Genomic DNA, 27,063 nt, shown 5'->3' on the forward strand with positions numbered 1-27,063 from the left:
GTTTGCAGCGTGGGCGCGGGCCAAAGTAAAAAGGTATGGTGCTAAAAATTTATCTTCGGCAATTGCAATAGTAGACAACCTTGCTGACTACAGATCTGTTAATACCTCAACAAATGATAAGCAAGAAAAGGAAAAGAAAAGGCAGAAGTTTAAGGATTATGGAAATAGGAAAGCTTATGAGGCAAAGGAGAAGAGCTATCAGCGTAATGGTTGATTGGCCTCGGACTCATTTTGCTCGTAAGAAGGAAAAAATTGTCTGCAATAGTCACTGAAGGTAGTGACGAGAAAGAAGAAGGTGATGAGGTAGAACATGTAAATCACGTTCAATTACGCAACATAATAGGACAAAGAAAGCAGTTGCACAACATGGTCTTAATAACGTTGGCTTAGTATATGTAAAAAAATGGCATTCACAACCACCATTTCTGGGGTATGGCTGATACAGGCGTGTCACCTACTGTAATGATTATGGTAGAGTATTTGGATTTAAAAATATATTAAGTCGGACATTGTATGAAAACAATGGACGATATAGCTAAACCAATTTAAAAGGATGGTTGTGGTGAACGTTGAAGTTGGAGAGTGGCATGGCCGTATCAGTATAATAGTAACGTATCTCAATGACTTTGAGATGATTTTTTTTTTCTTTTTTTGAGAAAAGTAGAAAAAGCAATACAGACTGGAGAGGGAAGCAACTCTCCATGACCATATAACCGGATCATGAATAAGTCTTCCTCAATTTGCCAAGAGGGCCAAAATCACAGTGTTTTTTGGATTGTAAATCCTCACACAAAATATTACTGAAACTATAAAATAAGCTCAAAAGATTGTCCAGAGCTATGTTGCTCCTCCAATTAGTAGTTCTTCCAAAACCTTGCATTGTTTTTCTGATCTTGGGATTGTTCCCCAGTAAGTTGAGCTCTTTGTAGTTGAGAAAAGAAGCTCATTCAAGTGCTTGAGTTGCCGCTAAGCATTGCTAAGAGCTCTGATAGTGTTGCTTCTTGTACCAGTTGTTCTCCCTGTTTGATCATAAATTATTGAGTCAATACCAAGGTAGTCAATATCGGTTGTACAGACCGATATTACATGTTTTTATCGGATATCGGAAAATACCTATACGATATCAAAAATATCGGCGATACAAAGACGAAATGATATTATCGGTTGTACAGGCCGGTACAGACCGATATATCGGTTTTACTTGTACACCGATAATATCGGTTTCATGAATAAATTTTTCATCAACATGCATCTAATCTTTACAGACAAGTACAATGTCAATTGGAGAAGGTAAAAAGCCTTAATATATTTATAATATAAAATCAATGACTATATGGTAAGATATAAGATGGAAACCATATTTCGATTGCAAGGCAGAGAAATATAAAAAAATATGAAGGATAATTAAAAAGATTTACCGGCATATGGGACAACAATCACAACGTTGGCTAATAAACCACCTTGTATTTAGGAAAATCGAGATATGTGTATGATTCTTATTATTTTTTACTATGGTTTTATAATTATTTGAAATTCTATATTAAATGATGTATCGCCTGTAAAAACAGATATTATCACTTGTATAGGTGTATAGGACCCGACCGATACGATACCGATACGCGATATTAACTATCTTGGTAAATACTCGTGAGGGTTATTTTGTCGTAGTGGGTATTATAAGCAAACATAAACCAGTTTGGATTCAACAGTTGTTGGTTTTGGGAATTCCTGAGGCTATAGTTTTGAGGGATGCTATAGGGTTGCTAGAGTTAGCCTCAAGATGGTTCAGAATTTGGGAACCAGTTTGAGAGGGATTAAGAGTAATTTCTTGGAATATCCAGTCACATCTGGCTTTGCAGACAAACCAAGATATAGTATAGTAGATTTCAGGTCAGCCACCAAGGGTTTCCAGTTCGGTGTGTGGAGAATCATAATGCACGCCAACTAGAGCATGTCTAGTAAGAATTAGATATGGTATCAAGGTTTAGACTGCAGCTAGTCCAAACGAATCTAGTGAAAGGGCAATGCAAAAACACATGTTCTGCAGACTCAATAACATTGTTACACATAATGCAAGTAGGATCAATATGGGACGTGAACTTAGAAAGGTGACCACTAAATGGGAGAAAGTTGGAGTATAACTTCCAAGCAAAGTGTCGGATTCTGGGTATCGTTTTATCCAGATTTTAGTTGCAGTTTTATCAATAGGTTGAGAATCTTCGTTATCTAACACCTGATACATGGATTTAGGAGTGAAAATACCTTGTCCAGAGTGGTTCCATCTCAAGGTATCAGTCCGACTAGTGTTAGGCGAGATTCTAAGAACACTCCTAATTTGGATGGGATTTAAGAAGGTATTAAGAAGAGGAATGTTCCAGAATTCTCCAATCAGGAGATAAAAAACTCCATTAGTATCAGCATCCAGTTAGTTTGGATTAAGAGGCTCAAGTTCATCCTCAAACCATATATCTTTCCAAATGCTAATACTTTTATCATCCCCACTTCCCAAGTACAATGATTTTTGAGAATCATGGAACCCTTATGAACGCCTTTCCAATCCCAAGAGGCATTAGAGTTATAGGAGGAGTGAAACGGATTAGTGAAAAGTAAGAATGATTTTTTAGGGACCATGTTTTTTTGAGGGGACCATGGTTTTATTAGGCCACCTTCCCTATAGTTATAAGGGATGTCCTAAAGCTTTGAAATGACTAACCTACCCTTAACCTAATTTAATTTAAAACCAACCTAATAACCACCTATATATATATAACCACCACCTCATCACACCACCACCGCCGATTTCCACCACCACCACCTCTGATTATCACCACCACCAACCACCGATTACCACCACCACCTCCTCCCACCACCACCGCCCACCACCTCCGATTATCACCACCACCAACCACCGATTACCACCACCACCTCCGATTACCACCACCACCAACCACCACCACCTCTATATATATAGCTTAATTTAAAACATTAACAAAGATATTCACACAAACCCATTACTTGTCACTCGTTTTTGGTTGAATAAATGAGAAGTAATCATCAAAATGAGTTGAAAATGGAAGTTGCAGAGAGGTTTAATGGAGGGTTTTTTCAGAGAAAAGTTCGGTTACGTCGCAAAAAACAAGACTCAGCCGAACTTTTAGTTCGGTTACGTCGCAAAACGTTCGGTTTCGTCGAAAAAAGTTCGGTTATCACGAATTAATTTTTTCTTACCGAACTTAGAGTTCGGTTGATTCGCAAAAATACTTTTAACCGAACTCCTTGTATTAGAACAACACAAGTCCATAAGTTCAGTTCCTTCGCAAAATAATATCACCGAACTTTAGTTTACGAAAATAATGAGAAGTCCAAAAGTTCGGTTCGTTCGCAAAAATGTTAAGTTTTCTTTGTAACCGAACTCTACCTTTGAAACTTCGTAACCGAACTCTACCTAATTCGCCGAGAAATAAATTTCATAGTAACCGAACGTTTGCCTAATTGCATATATGCATATATAAGCCCAGTTCGGTTGATTCGCAAAATATGTTGAAGTTTGCGAACCAATCGAACTTCTAACACTAGGTTACTTTTAACCTGCAGTTCGGTTGGGAACTTGGTTGCGTTGAAGTTTGCGAACTAACCGAACATACCTCTGTAAATCTTATTACTAAAGTTCGGCTACCTGCGTGTTTGAAGAAAGAAACCGAACTCTGTGTTCGGTTATATGTTCTTGACATTTATTAACCGAACTCCGTGTTCGGTTACCTGTTCTTCACACTTGGTAACCGAACTACCTGAACCTAGCATGGATTTTTTTATAAAAATTTACAGTTTTATGAATATTTGGACCAATTCCAACACCATTATCTAAGTTTGAAGCATACTTGGGTACCCAAATACTCTTCCTTCGGTTGTGGTTGGTAAAATCCATCATTTTCATCTTGAGATTGAGTTTGTGGAAGAATACATTCACCATCTAAGAAATAACTCATATCTAGATTATTGTGACGATTAACAAATACTCTAGGAGAGGATGGAGATGAAGAATCAGATGAGCTATCATCACTTGAATACTCAAGCTTAGTGAATTGGAAAAAAAATTGTTTCCCATGTTTTTCATCTTCATCTTCTCTAACTTTACTCTCTCAAATAATTCTACTTCTTTAGCTTAATCATTTCACTAATGATTTCACTAATCATTACCCAAAATTAATCAGGAGGGTAGTTTAGGTATTAATATAAATATCTAGATAAGGGGTGACCTAGATTTACTTCTAAATGTCTTACTAAAAATAGAACCATGGTCCCAAAAAAAACCCTGGTCCCCAAAAAATCGTTCAAAAGTAAATACCTAAGTTTCGTACTTCTAGCCCGTAGGAGTTTGGCTGCGAAAAGAGTCTCCAACCACTTTTGGTTATAAGAGACATGTTCATTTTATCCAAATTATTTATGTTGTTGCCGCTATATTCCTTGTCCTTGCATAGACCATTACAATCCTTAATGTAAACATCTTTCCAGCCAGGCACTGCCCGCCAAAAATCCCATATAACGCCGGCAACTTTCTTGAAAATAGCTTTTGGAAGAATGAAAATGGACATAACTTATATCGGGATGGATTCAAGAGTGGTTTTCACTAGTATGTTTCTGCCAGCATATGAGAGATTTCTTTTCCAGCCTTTAAGTCTCCCATCCATTTTGTCTAAAACACTATCAAAGCAAGCAATTTTTGATTTGTGGGTAAAAAATCGTGCTTCTATGTACTTATCACTAGAAATAACCCGTGCCATAACGGCACGGCATGAGACGGAATAATAGTTGATCATAAAGATTTAATTAAATACTACAAACTACAATAAGTCTTATTTTGATCTATGAGAACTTGTTTAGATATTTGTCATCCAGATAATTATAAATTCGTTACATTTATAATTGATTAAAATAATAATTTTTGATAAAAACCGCAGGTACATTGTTATAATTTGCCTAAAATACCTTTATTCGATCCTCAGAGATTACACTTACAATCTTTAGTCGATCCCTAAAGATTGGTGGTCTGTGATACTGTTGTGTTGTATTCAGAATATTATGATGAAACTTCTCAGAATATGGTGTTGAAACTTCATCGGTATTTGCAACCATTTCCGGATGAAATATAACACCACTATGCACGTTTTTCATATTCGATATTTCCAACACCAAATCAGGAGTTGAGAAGCTAGAAGTGAATCATGATAATAAAGAAAGGCTTGGTGACAGTGATAGGTCAATAATTTAAGGTTTAGATAACGATGCTCAATCGTGTTGTTATGGAGGAAAAGCAAATCAGGACCAAGAAGATAAAAATAAATAAACTTAGCAGATGCAGAGAAAAAAGGAAATCACCATAAAAGCCAGGGAGGTTTATGAAAAAATAAGGGTTTCAGTGTCATCTTTGAAAATGAATGTTATTCCGAGCTAGATTGTTGTCCCACTTGCAAGGCTGCAAAGAATGCAAACTTGTGAGTCTACATGTCCTAGCTAGGCCAATTATAAGCTTTAAAATAACATTTCCTTTTTCTCTAAAATTAAAATTCGGCGATGACTGAAGTGAAAAGTTTTGGTGATTCATTACTATTTGGGTAGATCTTAATTGTATATTTTTATTTTTCGGTTATTTCCAAGAAAAACAAAATGAGTCAAATTGAAATGAATTTTTTATTTTTTAACATAATGTTCTTTGTTCTTCGTTTTTTGCAGGTTGGGGAAGGACAAATGATTTATTTCAAGGCAGATATAAGGGTTTTACATGTTGTAACTGCAAATGTTTTAGTATTATTTGTTCTTTGTAGGTTGATAAAGGTGGGTAATTCGTTTTAAAAAAATATGAGCCGTTTTTTTTTTGAATAAATAATATGAGTTCATATAGTTGTAGCATTTAGTTGGTAAGCCTTTTGTTGGCACATTAATTTTTGCTATTGGCGAGGAACTAATTATAAGAATTATATGCATATATCCATAATTAAAGGAGGTTACAAATCTAATTTAGAAATAACTCATGCCGTAACGACATTGTTTTAGTCTGATCTAAGACTGATGTAAATTCTTTTCTAGACTTTTAATCGTTCAATTCCGAGAAAGTTTTTTATATTGTTTCTAGAAATAACTCGTGCCATAACGGCACGGGATGAGCCTGAATAATTATTAGTCATTATATTATTATTAATGACGACCGGAATTTTGATGAATCGTGTTCGTGAATCTAATGGTGCTGTGAACTTATGTTAGTTCAGCCATACCAATTTTATTTTTTCAATGCACCTGATATGGTGCTTTATCGCTAAATCAATAAGAACACCCATGTAATTCTAAAATGTGGTGTTTCTTCAAATAATATTTCTAAGAAATAACCCGTATCGTAACGACAATGTTTATGGCTGATGTAAGTTTTTTTACAGCCTTTTAATCGTTCAATTCTGAGAGAATTCTCTATTTTGTTTCGAGACAAAATAACGTCCTTGTGAACCTATTAAAATTAGCCATATACATCACCAAAAATCCAATAACCAAATGTAATAGTATAAATATATATATATATATATATATATATATATATATATATATATATATATATATATATATATATATATCACTTCTCATTTTATTCACCTTGCCACCATTAAATCCAACTAATATATTGTGTTGGTCTAGGAACTGACTAAATATTGTAAATTGTACTTTAAACCATTAACCTCTTTAGAATTTAATATGTCAATTAATTTTTTGAGTTATGAGGTGATCAATTAATTAGATGTCAATAAATTTAGGTTCATAATGAAAGGAGGTTACAAACATCATGACCGCTAGATGTCTTTAGGATAAGACTGGGATGGTCGGCTCTCAAAATGTTATTTGTTCGTCCAAGCTCAAAAACCTATTTTGTTTTGTATTAATGATCTATGGATATTTTCTTGACATGGAAATGATTTTTTTTACCAGAAAGCTATTACGAACTTTAAGGGAGAAAAAAATCCCAGATTTGAAAAAGTTTATCATTTAGCCCGAGGTTTTGCCATAGGTTTCTAATGTTTCTAGTAGACCTTTGCTATACTTAATAGAAGCTTTGCAAAAAAATGAAACAGTCATCCGCAAAATGAAGGACTGATAAAGGGGCTTTCAAGGAATATTTTGAAACCAGCAATGATGCCTTTGTTTTCGGCATTGGACAAAGATCTGGAGAAAGACTCCATGATGATTGGTAACAACTTTTTCAAGATAGCAGAAGCAACGATAATGCCTCACAAGATCCAAGACCCCCTTGTTTTGCAGAGGGTGTGAGGAATGTTAGTCCCATGATATGATGTGCGACAGAAGGAAAGCAAGTGAGTTTTCCCCTGTCCGCTCATTTGAAGAAAGTTTGGCTGAGATCCATGAGGAGTTTACTCTATGGACCTCAGTGTCCCACGTTCGTCGTGATTGACTAAAGTGTGGAGTAAGAGTATGGTATTACTAGATTGCAAGTGCATGAACCTGCTAGATAGCTGAAGTAGTGTGGCTTCAGTCTTTTCAGTTTGCATTTTCTGTTTAAGTTCGTGTTGGGTGAAGCTGATCTTATGATCTTTAAAGATAGCACACGGTGTGTAAGGGTAATTTGCTTTGGTTGTTTACTTTCATTAAAGGTCGTGTGTTGACCTTTGATGCATGGGAAGGAGTCCGGAGTCTCTCACGTAAGGTTAGTGTAATGAATGAAGGTGGGGTTTAAACAAAAGTCTTGTCTCTTTTAGCTTAATGTAAACCTAGTCCATTGGAAAAACACTACATAGTACACCAAGCCAAAATACTCCCTCCGTCCCATTATTAAGTGACCTAGTGTACAATAAGAGACGCCGAAAGTAAAAGCAAAGCAAATCAATTGGTGGCATATGCAACGACCTTTACTGAGATGATGCCACGTGTAAATCAGATTATTTGCACTTACAAAATATAAATTACTAACGATCTCAGATTTGCGTTAAGGAGTAGGTAGGTCTAAATCATTTTTGAACTATCAAATTATCATATCACGACAAGAAACAAATGACTGAAGAAACAAACTCACCTTAGAGGACGATCTGTAGGCGGAAAAACAGCACAAAGAGTTGTCTTGTTGGCAGCCTCTTTACTATTCAGTTTCGGTGAAGGTTCCTCCACACCTGCTTGTTGGAATTGCTGAAACCTCTGCCATTTTCCATCCACCATTTGGTGATTGTGACACCACAAAACCTTGGGAAGATTTTCAGTGTTCTTGTCTGCACTCTGATACATCAAAAAACATATCATGAAAAATAAATGTGAACTTGCAAATGTAAGTGGCGTGATTCTTCAAGAGAATCTTGATTATAATTTGAACTTACGAATATGAAAAAGACACTTATAAAAGCATAAAACAACAAATAAGAAAAAAAAAATCCTATAGCAGCAACATGACATTCACGGTCACTTTCTTCAAATTTTAAAGCATTCTTGCCAGGATAAAGGAGGAGGGTGGTGATAGGCTTGGCAAGCCAGTGATAGACCAAAAGAGGGAGAGAGCAGTACTAAATTGGGTGACCGCTTGGGAAGTCCTCGTGTTTACTTTGTTTTTTTGGTTGAAAACTAAGCCATTCCTTTTGAAAGGGCGAAAATAGTACCAAGCTGGGTGACCGCTTGGGAAATTCCTGTGTTTCCTTTATAGCCTACCCCAACTTGTTTGGGACTTGTGGCTTAAAAGAAGTAAGTACAACCAAAATCATCAGCTAATCCTCATAAGTGGAGCTTTTTTCATATTTCATGACTAACTTTTGAGATGCCAAACATGTCCAAATAAAACTTGTCACACGAGAACAATATTACTATTATTCCCTCTGGCGGACGACATAACATTGGTTTTTTCAAAGGTCGGTAAACTACATATAAAAGAAAGCATCAAACTGATATCCAAAAAAAGAAATGAAAATTAAAATCAGTTAGGGCATTTCCTGTAAAGAAATCAGTTTGGGGATGCCTAATCAAACATGAATTTGGGACATTTTTGGTTTTGCTAAGTATTTGGGGTTGGTGGTGAAATGAACTGACCTAAAATGGATTTCCTACCTTTCAAATCTACTAATCCATACCACTGCAGTAAGATGTTCATTCCTAACTTCGACCATTGACACACTAAGGTAAACATGAAATTGTAAGAAGTGCATGCCATGCTAATTAGATATTAATATTATGCTTTGGGTATTCAGCGAGATGCTAACAAAAGGCACCTTTCTATTTAGTCCAGTGGGAGAAACATGAACTGTTTGATCCAAAACTCAGAGATAAGTTGCATTCAGTCCAGCAATATGTTTCAAATAAAATATGATCAATAATTGTTGAATTCAAACCTAAAACTACTTTAGGAGGAATGTTATCAACTTTCAAACAAATCAAGCATCCATAGATGCACCAACTAAAAATCAAGAGACACATTTTAAGTCAGAAGTGTATGAGGAATTTACTGGTTGAAATAATTACTCTAGTGAGAGATTTATATATCCTTGGTAGAACGGATCTTTGAGTCGATGAATCAATGTATGCACATGGAGTGAAGCTCTTAGCAGCTAGCTAGATGAAATCCCCAAAGCCCATCAACAACAAAAGAATGAACTCAATTATCGTGGCAAACTAAACTAAATAATGATGTATAAATCTAAACAACATGAAATCAGGATAGAAATTCCTGACAACACAATGGAGAAAACAATAGAAACATTCCTAATTTTTACTGGTAGTGAACTCAGCCCGTCACTATCTTAAACTTACCAACTAAAGCTCGATTTTGTTGTTGTTGTTTCCACTGTCTCGAGCTAACTATCGGCTGAAATTCTAATCCGAAGGTATTTCAGCTTCAACTGAAACCCTAGATTTTGAGTGGAGGGCGAGCAACTTCTTACCTTTCCACTATTGAAGTTTGAAATCAGTGAGGAATTAGATTTGACTTTTATGATTCTTCTAGTTTAGTGTGGGAGTAGAAGTTGGTTCAGAAGGCAGGAAAAACTAGAGAGATAGACTGAGAGTAATGTCCTGAATCATATATTTCATTACAACAACCATTGTACTGATAATAATCCTCACAATTTTTAAAAAAATTGTTAATAAATCGATATAAGCTATTACTTTCATGGATTGAATATCTCTTATTTAAACAACTTATCCTGTCTGAGATTTCCCATTGCTGAGGCATAAAAAACTCTACATAAAGCATGGCTTCAATCACTGGTGATATAGTCAAAAACAGTTTCAGCTTTCATTAACTGCTTAATGATTCCGACCTAAACCTCATCAAATACGAAATAACATCAAAGATCAATCTAAAATAACATGATTTCGTGCTTATTGAGGGCAACCTCCTGATTGATTTTTTATCTAATTGCTTTCAGACAAGTCATCTAATACACTAAAATAAGAAATATAGCCAAATGAAATCCAAATTAGGGCATATGGCTGGAACTGTCTTAGGAATGCCTAAACATAACGACATTATGTCCTGTAGAATTTAAAACAAAATGAAAGTAACAGTACCGGAGTTGATGGTTCCTCTTCCTAGTACATTAATTCTGTATCTGTTGATAAGCCTCTTCCGGAAACTTGTCCCAACCTCCCATACAATTCTGCAACATAATATGAAGCAGACTTCTTGTAAAAACCTGAAAAATGAAGATTATTACTGTCAATGGGATAATGCTGAAGATTGTTTATTGGTCATGTCTGAGAGTTTGAACCCTTTACCCTACAACTCTTGACTCCATGGCATCTCTCTGCAACATGCAGCCATCTTCCGGAAATGCATGGTGTAAAAGAAAGGTTTTTGCCATGATTGTTAATGTTCTGCAAAAGGTGAAACCAAAGGTTAGGGATATAAGATGCATCTATTAAATTGCTACAAAATATCTAACAACAACTTCCAAAGATTTAATGATAATGAAAGCACGCTACATGTCTAGATGAAAGAAGAGTTCAAGAAAGTTGTGTAGTGAATCTAAAACAGAAAAGTAAAAACCTATGACAAATGCAGATTTCCATATCTACTCTTTTTTTTTTTGTAATGAGGGGTGCTTTTAGAGAGATGCCTAAAAGACAATTCCATGATTTTGCAAAGAATCACAAAACATTATTTTTTTTCTTTCTTGACCATCTACACCACGTCACCACCAGAAAAAGGGAGTAGGGCGAAAGCTAATGACTGTTAAGTTGTTGACAATAGATTATAGAAGAAAGTTTGCCACAAGCTCCCTTATCAATTACACTTGAATAGAAAACATGCAGACAGCAAACTTTAGAACGGCACCCAGAATAAGATGGTTACTACTTTTGGACGGCAGAACATGACAAAACTTGATATCCACATTATCAAGTTTAACAAAATTCACTCAAGCTAGTGTGCTTAACTGCTCAATAATTTCCTATCACTGTTGGAGTAGTCAATTATAATTTCCACGTGACAGAAGTTACAATATGAAAGAAAATTATCTCATATTTAGAATTTACTTCACTATCAGGTAGAGGAATCCCACAAAAATTATGGATATTTTCGAGAAGAATAAATAATAGCAACATGATGCTACAAACAAAATTGCTTAAACAAAGAACTAGCCAAATTGATTGACATAAAAAGAAATGAGTTCAAGCAATGAATGGTAAAGAATGAAACTCAATTTTGGCAGCATGTTCTAGAACAATTATGATAGTAATGACAAGGGGGTATATTAGTCTGACCTCTGTAAATGAATCTGTAGGCATTTTCTGCATCTTCAATGAAACTGCCATCCATTAGCAAGCACAACGCAGCGGGTTCTTCTAAGATGCTTAGCAGATGATGGCAACATACCTGACGAAAAGATGGAATTTCTTGCAGAGAAATTCATTTGAGATCAGAAAAGTGTTAGCTTGGTAGCTGCTTGATCCAATTCCTTCTAACAGCTCCCACCCCCTCGAGCTCCACAAGTCTTAAAGTCCCAGACAATCTTGGATATCTCCTCCTGAGGTAAATCTAAACCTTCTTGTTTCACTGATCTATGCAACTTACAGAAGAACTTCGGGTCTTGCAATCTTGTATACTCATGCAACACTCGCTCATGACCAGGAACCCAATCCTTGGGGAATGGGGTGTAATCACAAGAAGGAATCGATGACATGTGTGAGAACTGAATACCACTTATTGCATCAACAAGTCCCATCCTAAAAAGATCTGAAGATTCAGGCGCCCCATTGTTATGGTTCTCTCTCAGTGGACGACTAAGATCACGTGTGGCAATCTTGTAAACCTTCGCCCGCGATTTTAATCTATATCTTGCTGCATAAAGCTTAGCTAGGGAACTGCGTATCACATAAGAACAGAAACCCACCACTTTCTTACGGTTATCTGCGTACCTATACCAATCTGCCATCGTTTCGAGAAACTTATTCATTTGGGAGTTAGTATGTGCTTGGCTTGAATAGAGCATTGCGGTACAAGGTAGTGGCTTGGGATCCCTGTCACCCTTAACAAATTTAAGCCGCCTAAACTGGTAAATACATTGTGGCAAGCTAGCAGTAACCGAAAGCAAGGTTCCAACTTTTTTTTGGCTTACAATTTTTCCTCCACTTGAAGTGTAACGAAGTGTTGGGTGAATCACTCGGCGGCATATTATATGATCTAGAAACTGAATTCCCCTAGTGATATGTTCTATTTCAAATTTTGAACTGTCTAATCTTAACCCATATTTTGTCTCACAAAATTCAATCAGCTCCTTCATGAGATCTACTGAGTCCTCTCTAGGGCCTCGAATTCCAACCAAGAAATGCCCCCCGTATCGAATAAAATCCATTTTCCTTGTTTTCTCCTTCCCACTCGACGGGACAAACTCTGGCCATGCAGGATTATGACTACCATCGTCAATCGTATCTTTCCAAATTGAATCAAACTTAGAAGGGCAGAAAAAATTAACTAGCTTGCCTTCCATCCACGTATCCAATTCATGAAGACATACATTAGAAAGCAATGGGCTCAAAATTCCACAGTGACCATACCAGGGGACTCTGATAGCTTCTTCAGGGGCAAAATCGAAGAAGGTTCTTAACCAATATGGATCAGGTTTTGGCTCATCTTCGTTCAAAATTTTCCTCCTAGTCCCCTTCTTCTTGTTCTTCTTCTCCTTATTTGTTCTTTCCACCTCTTGATTCAATTTAGGTCGCGTCCTAGTTCTGTCCACCTCTTTATTAAGTTTAGTTCTCGTCCTAATTGGTGCCGTAACTGCCGATTTTATCAAACTCAATACCTTTTTATCCTTAACACCCTTCTCTAAACAATTCATTAACACATCTTTACCCACATGTTCATAAATCTCACTCAAATCCCCTTTCAAAAACCAAAGGTATCCAGCAAAATTACTACGAATACTCCTAATTACGGTGTGCGCATTCCTACCAGGTCGAAAAGCATGAGACTTAAATGAAAACCGAGGCTCAAAAACAGGTTCTAAAATCAACAACAAAACCTCTTGAACTATACGATCTTGAAAACAAGGTTTATCAGACTGTAACATGGCTAGAAGTTTACGTCTTGAAAACAATCTAGTAATAGGTTTATCATTTGGAGAACGAATAAAGGGATGTGTTTTCATTCCCCATACAAAATGACCATGTAAAACTGCATTTTGTAAAGAGAGAAGGCTGCTTAAGACGTTCGAATGAATAGCATTCCTCTGTGGAAAAGAACCAGTTTCTTCTGCACAAGAACGTTGATAAGCCAAAACCCATAGATCAAATTTCTTCAAAAACCCAGTAAGATTAGTAAAGGGTTTGTTAATTCGGCTCGAAAATGTCCGAAACCATAATTCGCTACATACCTGAATTGGGTCTTCTTTCATTAATGAATAAGGATCTTGCTGCTGCTGCTGCTGCTGCTGCTGTCGTGGCGGTGGTTCATTTTGTTGATGGGTTTGGTCTCTTAAGTTAGGGTTCTGTGAGATTGTCGTAATGGCTCTGAATATGAATGTGCAGGGAAGGTGTTTGATGGTTTTAGTCAAAGACATATTTATTTCCGCAATCATGAAAGTTGGGTTTTGCAGGGAGAAGTTCTAGTTCTCGTGGGGAGTGAGGTTTATTAAGCATCCGGAGAGAGAAATATTCAGAAGGAAAAAAAATTGGAATTTGGAAATATAATAAAAGAAGTAACTTACGAAGTTTTTTTTTTTTTTTTTTTTCTAAGAAACACCACCCTTCATCATTAAGAAATAAGAGAGTTACAAATTACACTAAGTTTTATCTTCCTGAACAAACCATCAAGAAAACCTGGAAGAGAAAACCATAAACCCTTAAGATTGTTTTTCCTACCCTGTCGTGCAAGACGGTCCGCTAAGGGGTTATTCAACCGCTTTATATACATAACTTTAAAGGAAACAAAACTAGAAATTGAACTCCGACATTGTTCAAAGAGGTCTAGGCTTCTCCAGTCCACAGAGGTGTTGCGGCCATTAACAAAATGCACCAGTTGGAGACAATCACTAACAAACACCACTTTGGGAAGATTCATCTCTTCTGCCCAAGAGATGGTTAAACAAAGTGCAGCAGCTTCAGCTCCCACTGCATCTTGAATCAACCCAAAGTCCGAGCGCACCTTTCTTACATTCCCTGCAGCATCACACCAAATAACACCAATTCCTAAATTAAAATCCTTGAAAGAGTCATCTACAAACATAAAGTTCTCCACTTTAGACTGAGGAATTTTGACATTGTGATCAAGATTCATCACAGTAATCCTTGGAGCAATGTAAGAATTTAACATTCTCTTGATATCAACAATGATCATGTTCATATCCAGAGAAGCATTCTTGAAAACTACATCACACCGCAGTTTCCAGATAGACCACATAACAATAGCACTTACACTAGGCCAGCCAATTTTAAAAGGAGACAAACCCAGGCTTGATTCATGCCAATATAAGAAAATATCATCAACCCATTCCAAATCAGTAGATATCAAATGTTGAATGGAAAGACTGAACCAAATACACGATACTACAAGGCAGTTAACAAAAAGATGCATCACAGTTTCTTCATGAGCATTACAGAAGGAGCGGAGAACATTCACATTAGGATTGTAAAGCTGCATAATGGCGTTAACTGGGAGCATATGAGCAAAAAATTTCCACATAAAAAACTTAACTTTCGGCAGACAATCAATATCCCAGACTTTCCTCCAGAAAGTGAAGTCTTCAGGCGAAGGAATATCATTCATATAAATTCTATAAGAAGATTTGATGGTGAACTTACCATTCCTAGTATGAGCCCACATTAGCGAGTCCGACTGCGACAAATTCAATCTAATAGACTTAATTTTAATAACCTCATCAGGGGAGAATAAGAGGTTCAGAAGAGGTACATTCCAACAGTTATGGTGATAGTCAATAAGTTCAGACACATAAACAAAATCATTACAAGCAGGATTCGAGGGAGAGGGAGGAAGAGCAATCCCTGGAATCCAAGAAGCATTCCAAATGGGTGTGAGTAGCCCATTATTTATTTTAACCACTGAGTTAGCCTTTATAAAACTCAACCCCTTAATAATGCCTTTCCACATCCACGAAGCAGAATCAGCAGCCTTATCAATCTCTAGAAGATTCTGGTTAGGGAAGTATTTATCCTTGAGAAATTTAGTAAGTAAACTACCCTGATTCTTCAAAATTCTCCAGCCCAGTTTGCAAATGAAAACCCTATTAGTAACAAAGGAATTCCTAATACCCAGACCTCCATTAAGTTTAGATTTCCCTATATCACCCCAAGAGCGAAAGTATGCAGCATGCTTAGGATTCTTTTTAGCCCACCAAAAAGTGCGTTGAATCGAATCAATTTTACTAGTAACAGTTTTAGGAAGAGGAAAACATGTCATATGATAAACAGGCAAGCTAGAAAGTACATGCTTTGTAACCACAGTTCTACCAGCTATGTTCAAATTGGATTTTTTCGAAGAATTTAGTCTGACATAGAAATTATCAACGAGAAAACAAAACGACTTAGTTTTATCCTTACCAATAAATAAAGGCGTGCCTAAGTATTTTTCAGAACTACTAAGAAACTTCATGTTAAGGGCCTTAGATAAAATCTTGATGTGTCTATGATGCATATTCCCACTAGTAATAAACCCAGATTTATCAAAGTTAATTGCCTGACCTGAATCCTTTGCAAACACATTAATAACCTTTATGATATTCTTCGCATAAGTGACAGAAGCTTTACAAAACAGCATGCAATCATCTGCAAAAAAAAAAGGTGAGAAATAGAGGGACTATTTTGCCTAAATCTAAAACCCTGAATCAGTTTGTCATCCTCAGCTTTAGAGAGAAGCTGAGATAAAACCTCCATACAAAGAATGAAAATATACGGAGAAAGACAGTCTCCTTGCCGAATTCCCCGAGAAGGCAAAAAAGACTCACTTGGCGAACCATTGACCAAAACAGAATAAGATACTGTGATGATACACTGATAGACTAACTTGCACCAATCATCAGAGAATCCCAACTTTTTAAAAACAACAATGATAAAAGACCACTCAAGCCTATCAAAGTCTTTTGAGAGATCAAGTTTAATAGCCATATAATTATTCTTCGATTTATTCTTTTTTGTTTTAAATGAATGCAGAATTTCATGAGTGATTACAATATTGTCATGGATCTGCCTATTAGCAACAAATGCATATTGGAAGGGAGAGATCAGAGAATCTAGAAGAGGTTTCAACCTATAGTTAAAATCTTAGAGATAATTTTATACACACAATTTGCTAGACTAATCGGTTTAAAATCATGTGGAGAGACAGGGTTTTTTTATCTTAGGGATCAAAGTAATGTAGGAAAAATTCACTTGTTTAAGAAGGAATTTGTTCCTAAAAAACTCTGCACACGAGAGAAAACATCCTCTTTAACAGTATCCCAGTTATCCTTGAAGAACCTAGGAGGGAAACCATCCGGTCCCGGAGAACTCCAAGGAGACATCATGTTAACAGTGTCCCAAATTTCTTGAACATAAGGAATGGCAGTCAAAGATTCATTCATATCCTCTTTAATTAATGGAATGACAACCCTTAAGGAATCATGAATGTCCTGAACACAAGGGTTGGAAGAAGTATAAATCTTCTTAAAGTGTCTAGAAAGCAAGTCTGCTACCTGATCTTTATTATCAATCAAGTTCCCTTGGTCATCTATAATTGTATGAATGGTATTGTACATGTTCCTCAGTCTAACAGTGTTATGAAAGAAGCTAGTATTCTTATCATAATGCATGAAGTAACTAATTATAGACTTTTTTTTATAAAAGCAATGTTCAATTTCATACCAGTAATCAAGCTGATTTGAATAGTTCAAGATAAAACCACCAATCTGAGGAGAATATGGCAAAGCTTGCAATTTTTCTGCTTCAGCATTTAACTTTCCTATTGTAGTTTTGATGTGACCAAAAGAATTAACATTTCATTTGATTAGAACATTTTTCACATGATTAAGCTTATTGGCAACAACAAAGGAAGGAGAGCCATTGACACCATGAGACCAAGAATCAGCCAGAACTTCTTTAAAATCAGGGTTAAGTTGCCAACATTTAAAAAAATTGTATGGGATATTAACATTCCTCTCATGGTGGAAGCATTTCACCAAAATGGGGTTGTGATCAGAATAAATCCTACCTAGATTTGTGACTCTAGTTTGAGGAAGAACCGAAAGCCATTTATCATTCATAAAACTACGATCCAACTTTTCAAAAATTAATTCAGTTGGGTTCTTAAATCTTCTATTACACCAAGTAAACGGGTTTCCAAATGAAAAAACTTCATTCATATTCATCTTAAGTAAGCTTTCTCTAACAAAATTCGGAGGAAATGAAGCATCATCATTACCACCTTGTTTTTCAGAACTATGCAATATGAAATTAAAGTCGTCAACTAGCAACCAGGGATTATTGTTATTTGCTAGCATGTCATTTAAAAATTTCGATTGATGTCTTTTGCCACACACTGATAAAGACCCATAAATAAAGGAAACAACACAATTTTTGATTGCAGGAGTGATGTCACACATAATATGAATCATATTAAGGGAGGAACCTAGAACTTCAATATTCAAAGTAACCTAAAGCAAGACCACCCGATTTACCAACCGACGGAAGGAAAGACCAAGCATCAAACGACAGGTGGTGAGTGTATTTTTTAACAGTGTCTGTATCGACCATTGTTTCAAGCAGGCAAACAACATCTAGTTTATACTTTCTAATAAACTAAATAAGTGTCTCCATTTTTTGTCAGAGCAGCAGCCATTCATATTTCAACATAAAAACTTCATCTTTGATCACAAAAATAACTTAACCAGAGTCGAAGCAAGATAAAAAAATAAAGCAAGTAGCAGCAGCTAGAAAGACGGAAAGCAAACAATATAGGAAAATAACAGACAACTAAAAAGTAGAGAAAGTTAAAGAAAAGCAAGAGTGACTTACAAGGTCATGAGCCAAGGAGGTATCATCAGCCAAAGAATCATCATCCATCATCATGAGATCAACTTCTTTTTCAAACTCTTCATCAGTGATTACCGGTTCCGGTGGCAGAGTGGCAAGTGGATATGGTTCTAAAATAATACATTCTTTGGATTCATCAAAACAAGGAGGAGCACTCAGTTCTTGCTCAAATGGATGAGGCAGAGCAACACCAGCAGAGAAGTTCACTTCAGCAACAGAGCTACAGGAGAAGCTTGAAGTCGTTACTACAGAATGCGAGATTGATGAGGAAGACGTGGCCCAGAAAACATTGCTCACAGAGGAACTTAGACTAGCAGATAAACCAAAACTCCATAAGTTGAAAGCAACAGAATCAGGTGGCGAGAATGGAGGATCTGAAGAGAGCGAGGGACAAAAAGGCGACTGCAAGCCATCTGAAGGAGGAGAGTGTTTACTAGCCTCTAAGTATACTGATTCAAAAACAGTCCTAGGTATTTTCCCCTTCCTGTCATGCACATTCTCATTGATTTCGAGGGTAAAGTTATCAAAAGGGTACACAAAAGCTGAAGGAGACTTAGCAAACACGGAAGGAGTTGAAGTAGCCAAACGGGTCACAGGTCGAGGCTGAGAGCTCGACGGCTCTCTAATAGTCAAAGCAGATATAGCAGGCAATGTAATAGAGAGAGCAAGAGGGGAGAAAGTTGAAGCTTTGTTACCAATACTCCAAGATGGCTGAAGACAAGCCGAGAATCCAGAAGGCTTCGAGTGGTCCATGAAGGCCAAGCCATTTGACAAACCACCAGACTTGGAGCATTCACCATTCACAGTCTGTGACATCACTTTGGTGACAGCAACATGATAAGCACGACGAGAAGGCGAAGGCAGAGCTCTAACAAAGATCCTAGACTGGGATTCCCTACATCTTTCCTCATTATGGTACAATACAAAGCATTTTTTACAAGCTCTAAACGACAACTTAGGGTAAAAGTTTGTCATGTAGTAGGTTCTCTTTTTGGTGTTAAAGACCACTTTCCTAGTGAGAGGTGTTCTCAAAGGGACCATCATCTTGGCTTCAAACCAGATACCAGCTGGAGAAACTGCTGCCACGAAATTTCCAAGCTGATTAAAAACTTCACGAACCTTACCAGCATTGACAAGATCGGAGTGAATAGGAATCTGCACAGGCATAAGAGTGACTTCCCAAACAAGATCGAAAATCGAAAACATTACGAAGTTAGTAGCCCCGATTACGGATGAACTAGAGCCATTTAATGTGGTACAACCTGCCGAGCATTAGATTTCTCTAATGCAAGAGCATTGTTAATGCAAGATGGTGGGGAAAGATTTTAATTTAAATTATAACCGAAAATGTTTAGCTTCCTTTGTTGTCCGCTACGCTATATTTGTCTATTTAGGTATAAAAAAAGCCTCGAAAATTTGGACAGTCACCAATTTTCTGTCGAACTTCATCCATGATAGCTTGACTTTGCCAAGAGATGGGTGATAGTTTCCCATTGAGATAGTCAAAAAGATTTTTGCAGTCTCCTTTTATGCTGAAGTTGGTGAGTTGTAACTCTCTTGCCTATTGCGCTACCTGAAGCATCCCTACTGCCTTCGCTTCTTCTGCTATGGTTGGTCCTACTCTACCCTGTTCAAATTCACCTGCATCATCTCTAAGGATTAAAGAAAACCCTGAGGTTTATAATGAGAAATCCAAGCTGCATCCACATTTATTTTATGTTGTTGGTTTTCAGAAAATTTTCGGACTTCTTTATGGTTCTGTGTAAGGCTTTTCTTTGTCAACTTTTGTGCTCTATCCTTAGGACCATTCTGCCAAAATTAAATATGTATCAAAATGTCTAAAGCTAGTTGATTAGATGATCTATGTTTATCTTGGAAGGCTATATTGCATCTTTCTTTCTATAAGAACCATATTTTAGTCAGAATGGCTTCTATGATTATAAAGCTACTTGGTTTTCTGCTTGATTACAAATGTATATGAAGGTGACATCATTATTAAAAGAGAATTACACTAGACTAGGTGCTAAAATCCCAGACGGATTTTGCAAAATTACAATGAAAGAAGAGATGTTTAAAAGTCTCATCTTCGTCACAACCAAATGTACATTTTGGTGAGACATCTTTAAGTATCTTAGCCAGTTTAAAGTTAGTAAAAACTGCATTACGTAAACATTTCCAAGTGGAGATTTTGATTCTTCGGGAGACATTTAGATTCCATAGATCTTTCCAAAACTTATCAGGCATATTAAGATTGTCGGAGTTGACACTTCTCTCAGTCAGTTTTCCGTACATAGAGTTCACAGTAAATTCCTCGGAATTAGTCAGAAGTCATCTTAGTCTATCTGTTTTGGGTGTATTTACCTTGCTCGGTGAGATCCTAACTTTACGTATCTTTTCAGCAATACTGGTGTCAAACATAGAGGTAATCAAATAAATATTCCACTTTTTGGTACTTGGATCTATGAGATCAATCACAAGTGTTAAATGGTTGTTGGTATTGTATTTGTATTGAACCAAAGAGCTGCCTAGGTTTGGTATCCAATAACCCTCCCACATACTTATGTTGTTGCCATCTCCTACATCCTAGATATTATTTTGTTCTATAAGGGTTATTCCTTTGTTAATACCTTTCCACATCCATGAGCTGGTTGGAGAAGTTTTAACCCTAAAAGTGGATATTTTTTTCTGAAATATTTAGGTTTTAATTGAAAATCCCAGGGTGAGTCTGGTTCAGTTAAAAGACGCAAAGATAATTTATCTATCATAGCTAAATTAGTGTCATGTGCACTTCTAAAACCCAGTCCACCTTTATGTATTGGCATTCATAGACAAGTATAGGCCTTTGGGTGGTATCCTCTGGAGTTGGTTTATTTTCCCCACCAGAAGTCCCTTTGTGTAGCATCAATTTTATTGGTTATCTTTTTTGGTAAGACAAAGTAACCCATTTGGAAATTAGCCATACTTGTTAGGACTGATTTATTTAAAACCATTTTACTAGTTTGAGTTAAAACCTTTCCTTTTCATCCTTAAGACCTATGTTCTATTTTCTCCACAATTCTATCAAAAGTTTTAATCTTAGCTTTGTTTATAAAGAGTAGGACACCTAGATAAGAGTCCTTTAGTATAATCTTTTTTATTTTAAGAAGCTTGGACATCATCCTTTGATGTTTTCGGTGGACTTTCTTACTGAAATAGACACTTGATTTATCTAAGTTCATAAACTTACCTGAAGCTTTACTAAAGATTTCAATAGTGTTTAAGATGTTCTTACATTCGTTTAGATTTGCTTTATGAAAAGAAAATGGTTGTCTACAAAAAAAAAATGGATGTGAAATAGGGTTGTTTTTACGTGTTAATTTGACTCCATGAATTAGTTTTTCAGATTCATGAGAAATGACAAGTCTGGATAAAATCTCCATACAAACGATGAAAAGACAGGGAGATAATGGATCTTCCTATCTCAGGCCCCTTTGTAGGTTTAAGAAAATCCCCAAGAGATCCATTTAACAGGACTGTAATGGAAGAGGTTGAGATGCATTGGTTAATGAGATTACAGAAGGAAGAGTTAAAACCAAAAGCCTTTAGGGCTGCTAGCAAATCCCGGTTGACCATGTCAAAAGCTTTTGACATGTCAATTTTAATACCTAAATCTATTGTTCTTGCTTTTTTTTTTTTTTGAAAGAATGGATAAATTCATGTGTTATCACTATGTTATCAGAGATTTGTCTTTTAGAAATGAAGGCAGCCCGGAAAGGGGAATTTATATTTTCTAGGAGATTTTCATTTTGTTAGCTATAACTTTTGTTATTAATTTATAAGTGGTATTACAAATACCAATATGTCTGAATTGACTTGGTTTTTAGGATGTCTAGTTTTTGGTATGAGAAATAGGAAAGTTTTATTTATATTAGGATGCGTAGCTCCATATTCAAAAAATTGTCGGATAATGAGGGTAACTTGGTCTCTCACAGTGTCCCAATTCTGCTTGAAAAAACTTGCTGGAAATCCATCTGGTCCTGGGGATTTTTTCATAGATTAGGAGTTGCTATTCAAAGAGGTGTTGGAGCCCAGCTTGTTGATAGGTTACCAACCAATAGCTTTGTTTAATCTGTACTTAAAACACTTCTTTTATCGGGCTTCATTTTTTTTAATGAATAATAAGTTTAGCATTTTCAGTATCCGTAACACTAAATTGAATGGAATTAAAAAGGGGATCATGATGAGAGTTATTAATTGGGTTGGCAGTAAATAAGTTTTGGAAATAACCATCTAATATGACATGAATTTCTTTTCAGTTGAAAGTTATCATCATTGCTATCTTTTAGGCATTTTATAGCATTCCACTTGCTTCTCCAAAGAGTTACAATATGAAAATATTTTGTATTTTTTCTTCTAAAGCTACGACGTTGTCTTTAGATTGTTTCTTAGCTATAGCTTCTTGTGTATCATGTTGTTTTTAAAGTTGAGTTAGTTTCTCTTAGATCAGTTCCTTCTTTTTTTTGTAAAGGTGGTGCGAAGCATTTAAATTTTTAAGTCTTAGAAATTTTTTTATCTTCTTTAATGGAAGTCCAGATATGTTTCTCAAGAAATTTATGCGGGGTAAATATTCTGAATAACATTTTCATATGACTTAGTCGTACAATTTCTAGGACTCCTCTTCTTTCTGACGGGACGGGTGTTGAGATAGCATATCGACCGACGGCTTTGAATCTTAGGATAAGCATGAGCTTTGGCCGAGCAATGTCTTGGAATCTAGTATCATCTTATACTTTGTCGCGTTCTGGTCATGATCCTATGAAATATGAAAACGACAAGATGCATATAGGCTGGCGATTTATGACCTTATATAGTTCTACAACGCTTTTTTCTAGGTCACGAGTTCTTTGGAGCCTTTCCAAGTTTCCACTAAGTTTATCATGTAAACGACGAAAAGACTAATCCGACGAGAAAAAACTAGGTCAACCGGATACATAATGAAAAATTTATAAGTAAAATAGTAAAGTAAAGTAAACTTCCTGAGTGTCCTGTGACCAGGTTGAGGGCCCTTGACCTAAATGAATTTTGGAGCAAATATTCGTCAGAATCTCCAAGTTTAGAGCGTCATCTGGTCCTTGAGAGTGATAAGGTCGACTGGATGGTTCCTCTTTGCTCTGTCGCGTTCATAACGAGCTTCATCTTCTCTAGTGAGGTGGATTGCAGACAGATTGGATCTTGCATGTGTTATTTTCATCAGTTTTAGTACCCCTTCTTTATGAAACGTGTGCGCGATCTGACTTGTTGGATCTATCCCTACTGATAACTCTAAAGGCGTTTTCAGATAAGTCTGGATGTTGATCTGAGATTTTGCAAGATTCTATTGAGTCCCCATGAGCTCGCCTCGGTCCTTACCCAACGTTATGCAGGAAGAGATTCAGACCTTCATTAACCTATTCACTAAGGTCAAAAATTAGTCTGGGAGGGAAAATTACTGGTAAGGATAACTCTCTCGACTAAGTATGTAATGGATTTACAGAGACTGAATCAATGGAACGTTTTTATGTTTGGATAGGTGGAATCGACTTCTTTCCTAATAGTGGCCATGATTGAGACCTGTAACTGAGTGAACAACCTCCCACCGTGGTCGCCAAAATGTAGTTACCTAAAATCTAAGAGAGGTTAGAAGTGAGATTCTCAGGGTTTCTGAAAGTGATTTACGGGAAGTTGAGCACGAACAACCTTCGGCTAAACCACACATAGTGGACGTTCAAAGGCTTCTTCAGTCACATGAGAGGTTTAGGGCTGGTCTTAGGGAGGGAAGCAGACAAATAGAGAAATCAGAGAATTTTAGGGTTTGAAGAAGAATTGCTCTGAGAGGTTATGAGAAAGATCGTGATAGCGTGTAGAGATAGAGGACCTATTTATAGCTGAATTCTCAAATCTCAGGTCGGTGAAGATAAGGATTGCTTTTCGTGTCGTGCGGAGCAATTCTCACGTCTCTTCAGGAATAGATAAAGATAAACTAGGTTGAGTTTATCTCATTATTCCACCGCCTTCACTCTTTTCTGCGGTGAGAAATAAGCGTGGTATTTCTCACACGTGTCGTAGACCGCCAGACCAAAACCCTAATTGTTATCACCCCATTTGTTTGAAGCTGAGTCAACCTTTGTGATGATGCGTTGAGAGAGAGAAATATTCTCTTTAGCTGAGTTGGCCAAGATAGAGAGATATTCTCTCATTGTGAGAATGACTAGGATAAGTCACGTGAAAAGGCATGAAATACCTCGGGAATCGTGTGCAGAATGTGAGAGGATCTGAGATTGAGCTCCCTCTCTCCATGGACGATCACATATGTCATGTAGAGACCGTATTATTGCTTTTGGGTCCCTTTGTTGAGCATGCGGATCTCAAGAGAGCTTATCCATGTTTTGGGATAGACATGTAGAGTTCAGGCTCAATTTACTAGCCGTGAGTGTGTTTGAGAGGCTGAGAAATAGTATTGATCCCTAGGTAAGACGTGTGCCTATTATGGTGAATATTCGGCCATGTCTGAGATTTCCCGGGAGATTTGAATCTCACTGAGATTTTGTGGAGATATGTAAATCTATCATGGATTGTGAAAAGAGATGTGAATCTCTTTGAGATTTTGTGGAGAGATGTGAATCTCTCCAGGATTTTGAGAAGAGATGTGAATCTCTTTGAGATTTTGCAGATAGATGTGAATCTTTTCGAGATTTTGCGGAGAGATGTGAATCTCTCCGGGATTTTGCAGAGAGATTTGAATCTCTCTGAGATAGATTTTGTAGAGAGATGTGAATCTCTCCGAGATTTTGCAGACGGATCAAAATCTCTACGAAGATTTTCTTAACAGATCCAAATCTCTTTGTGGTCAGCTGGAACTCGTCCTGAAGAGAGAGAAAAGGCTTTGCACGCCCGATTAGTGTCACCGCGCGACTTTTGCTCACTTGTCTTTGAACAACGTATCTTGCAGAGATGTGCTAGGAATAAATTGTGTATTTATTTATGGGTCCGACAAGACCAATGTATCTCGAAAGGATATTCTATGAGCCTGACGAAAGGGCTCGGAGGCAGAATAACCAGTGTATCTCGCGGGGATGTACTAGGAATTATTCGGAAGCCTCGGTAAGTCGAGTCAGAGCCTAGAGTAGACATGACCAGTGTATCTCGCGATGATGTACTAGGAATCAGTCCTTGATCTCAAATAGGTTGAGTCGTGCTTACAGGAGACATGTATGTATCATAAGTCCGTTTGGGACGTTTTTACGCATCTACAGAGCCTACATGACCAGCAGTATCTCGTCGAGGATATATACTAGGAATCATGGCATCACAATCAGCTACGTCTGGCGAAGACATGCTGGAATTGTGGTTGTTCTGGTTCATAGGTCTACTAGGGACGTTTTACGCTCTACAGAACCTACGTAACAAGCAGTATCTCGTAAAGGATGTGCACTAGGAGTCACGACATCACGACCAGCAGTGTCTCACGAGGACGTATATTAGAAATCGTGGCTATGAGTACCTTGAGGACCAAGGGATTAATCTCTCCCGTGAGAGTTGAATTCTATCCATGGTCTTGAAATAACACTTTTTTCCCTTGTCCAAATTTCACCATCTACAACAGTCATAAACAACCATACCTCTCATAGTCTACCACTCTGATCTCAACATTTTTTTTTACTTCCCTCCCTAATACCAACCCTTCTCCTTCCTTTGTGATAAAAACAAGACTGGAACAACCATTTCTTGTTTCAGGCCAGAATTGTACATAATGATCTCTCGAATCTAAAGTACTCATGTGTAGTACATTTGTTTAGAGCTTAGACACGTTTCTCATCAAGCTACCCCATTTTACCATTTTCGACATAATCAGTTTTTCCCTACTACAAAGAGATACCAATTTACTTAGGGGGTATACCAATCCACATGAAATGGATGTTTCGTTTAAATAAATTTTGGTACACCCCAAGAAAATTGATACTTCCCATTAGCAACCGCCCATCAAGTGAAACATAAATCCTAATACTTACTCTAATGGAGACCCATGATTCAACTTTCAAGGGGAAAAGCGTGTCCTTTTCCCATTGAATCAAAAAACGCCCTTCAATTTCGTAGGTTGTGATATGAAATCAACATAGGGACGCCTAATGGTTTGGCGTCCTAAAAATTCCAAAAACGCCAAATGGTTAGGCGTCTGGAAGAATATTCTCTCGAAAATGCGGGGGGACGTCTAACCAACGGCCTTTCATTCGTCAATTTCCTAATTTTTATGTAATGAACCAGGTGAAAGATACGCATGGTACATTCCTTTGATTCATAACCCATATATTTCAAGTAATTTGCCTTTCTGTAATCCAAATGATTTAGCACACTCCGGAAATTCATGTCATCCAGAGCTTCATATTCTGCAGGCGCGAATATGTCATTGGGAGTTTGTGGAATTTCCTTACCTCCTCTAATTGGAATACCCGTCAATCGAAAGAAATGTAAATTGGGTCAAACCTATCTCAAACTGCTGAAAATGAAAAGTTTTGGTCTACTTCCACCACCTCTCATCGATAGCTTCACGTAATC

At 36.9% G+C, this 27,063-nt stretch overlaps 1 protein-coding gene across 5 annotated transcripts; it reads right to left on the bottom strand.

Annotated features, from left to right (window-relative positions):
- Positions 1–707: 707 nt before the first annotated feature.
- On the bottom strand, positions 708–14,125 carry LOC113295534 (nuclear intron maturase 1, mitochondrial-like). 5 transcript variants are annotated; one of them, XM_026543866.1, is made up of 5 exons: positions 11,734–14,125; positions 10,747–10,845; positions 10,540–10,664; positions 8,069–8,265; positions 708–1,019 (listed from the first exon to the last, which is right to left on the bottom strand). In XM_026543866.1, the coding sequence occupies exon 1, from the start codon at positions 14,046–14,048 to the stop codon at positions 11,931–11,933; it is 2,118 nt and encodes a 705-aa protein (XP_026399651.1). In that variant the 5' UTR covers positions 14,049–14,125; the 3' UTR covers positions 708–1,019; positions 8,069–8,265; positions 10,540–10,664; positions 10,747–10,845; positions 11,734–11,930. The 5 variants fall into 5 exon arrangements, with proteins under 5 accessions (XP_026399651.1, XP_026399659.1, XP_026399666.1 ...); XM_026543874.1 differs by lacking the exon at positions 708–1,019 and adding an exon at positions 5,408–5,473; XM_026543881.1 differs by lacking the exon at positions 708–1,019 and having other exon boundaries at positions 7,864–8,265; positions 10,540–10,628.
- Positions 14,126–27,063: the final 12,938 nt, after the last annotated feature.

This window comes from Papaver somniferum, chromosome 1 (assembly GCF_003573695.1).
Source record: "Papaver somniferum cultivar HN1 chromosome 1, ASM357369v1, whole genome shotgun sequence".
In the NCBI taxonomy this organism is placed as follows: Eukaryota; Viridiplantae; Streptophyta; class Magnoliopsida; order Ranunculales; family Papaveraceae; genus Papaver; species Papaver somniferum.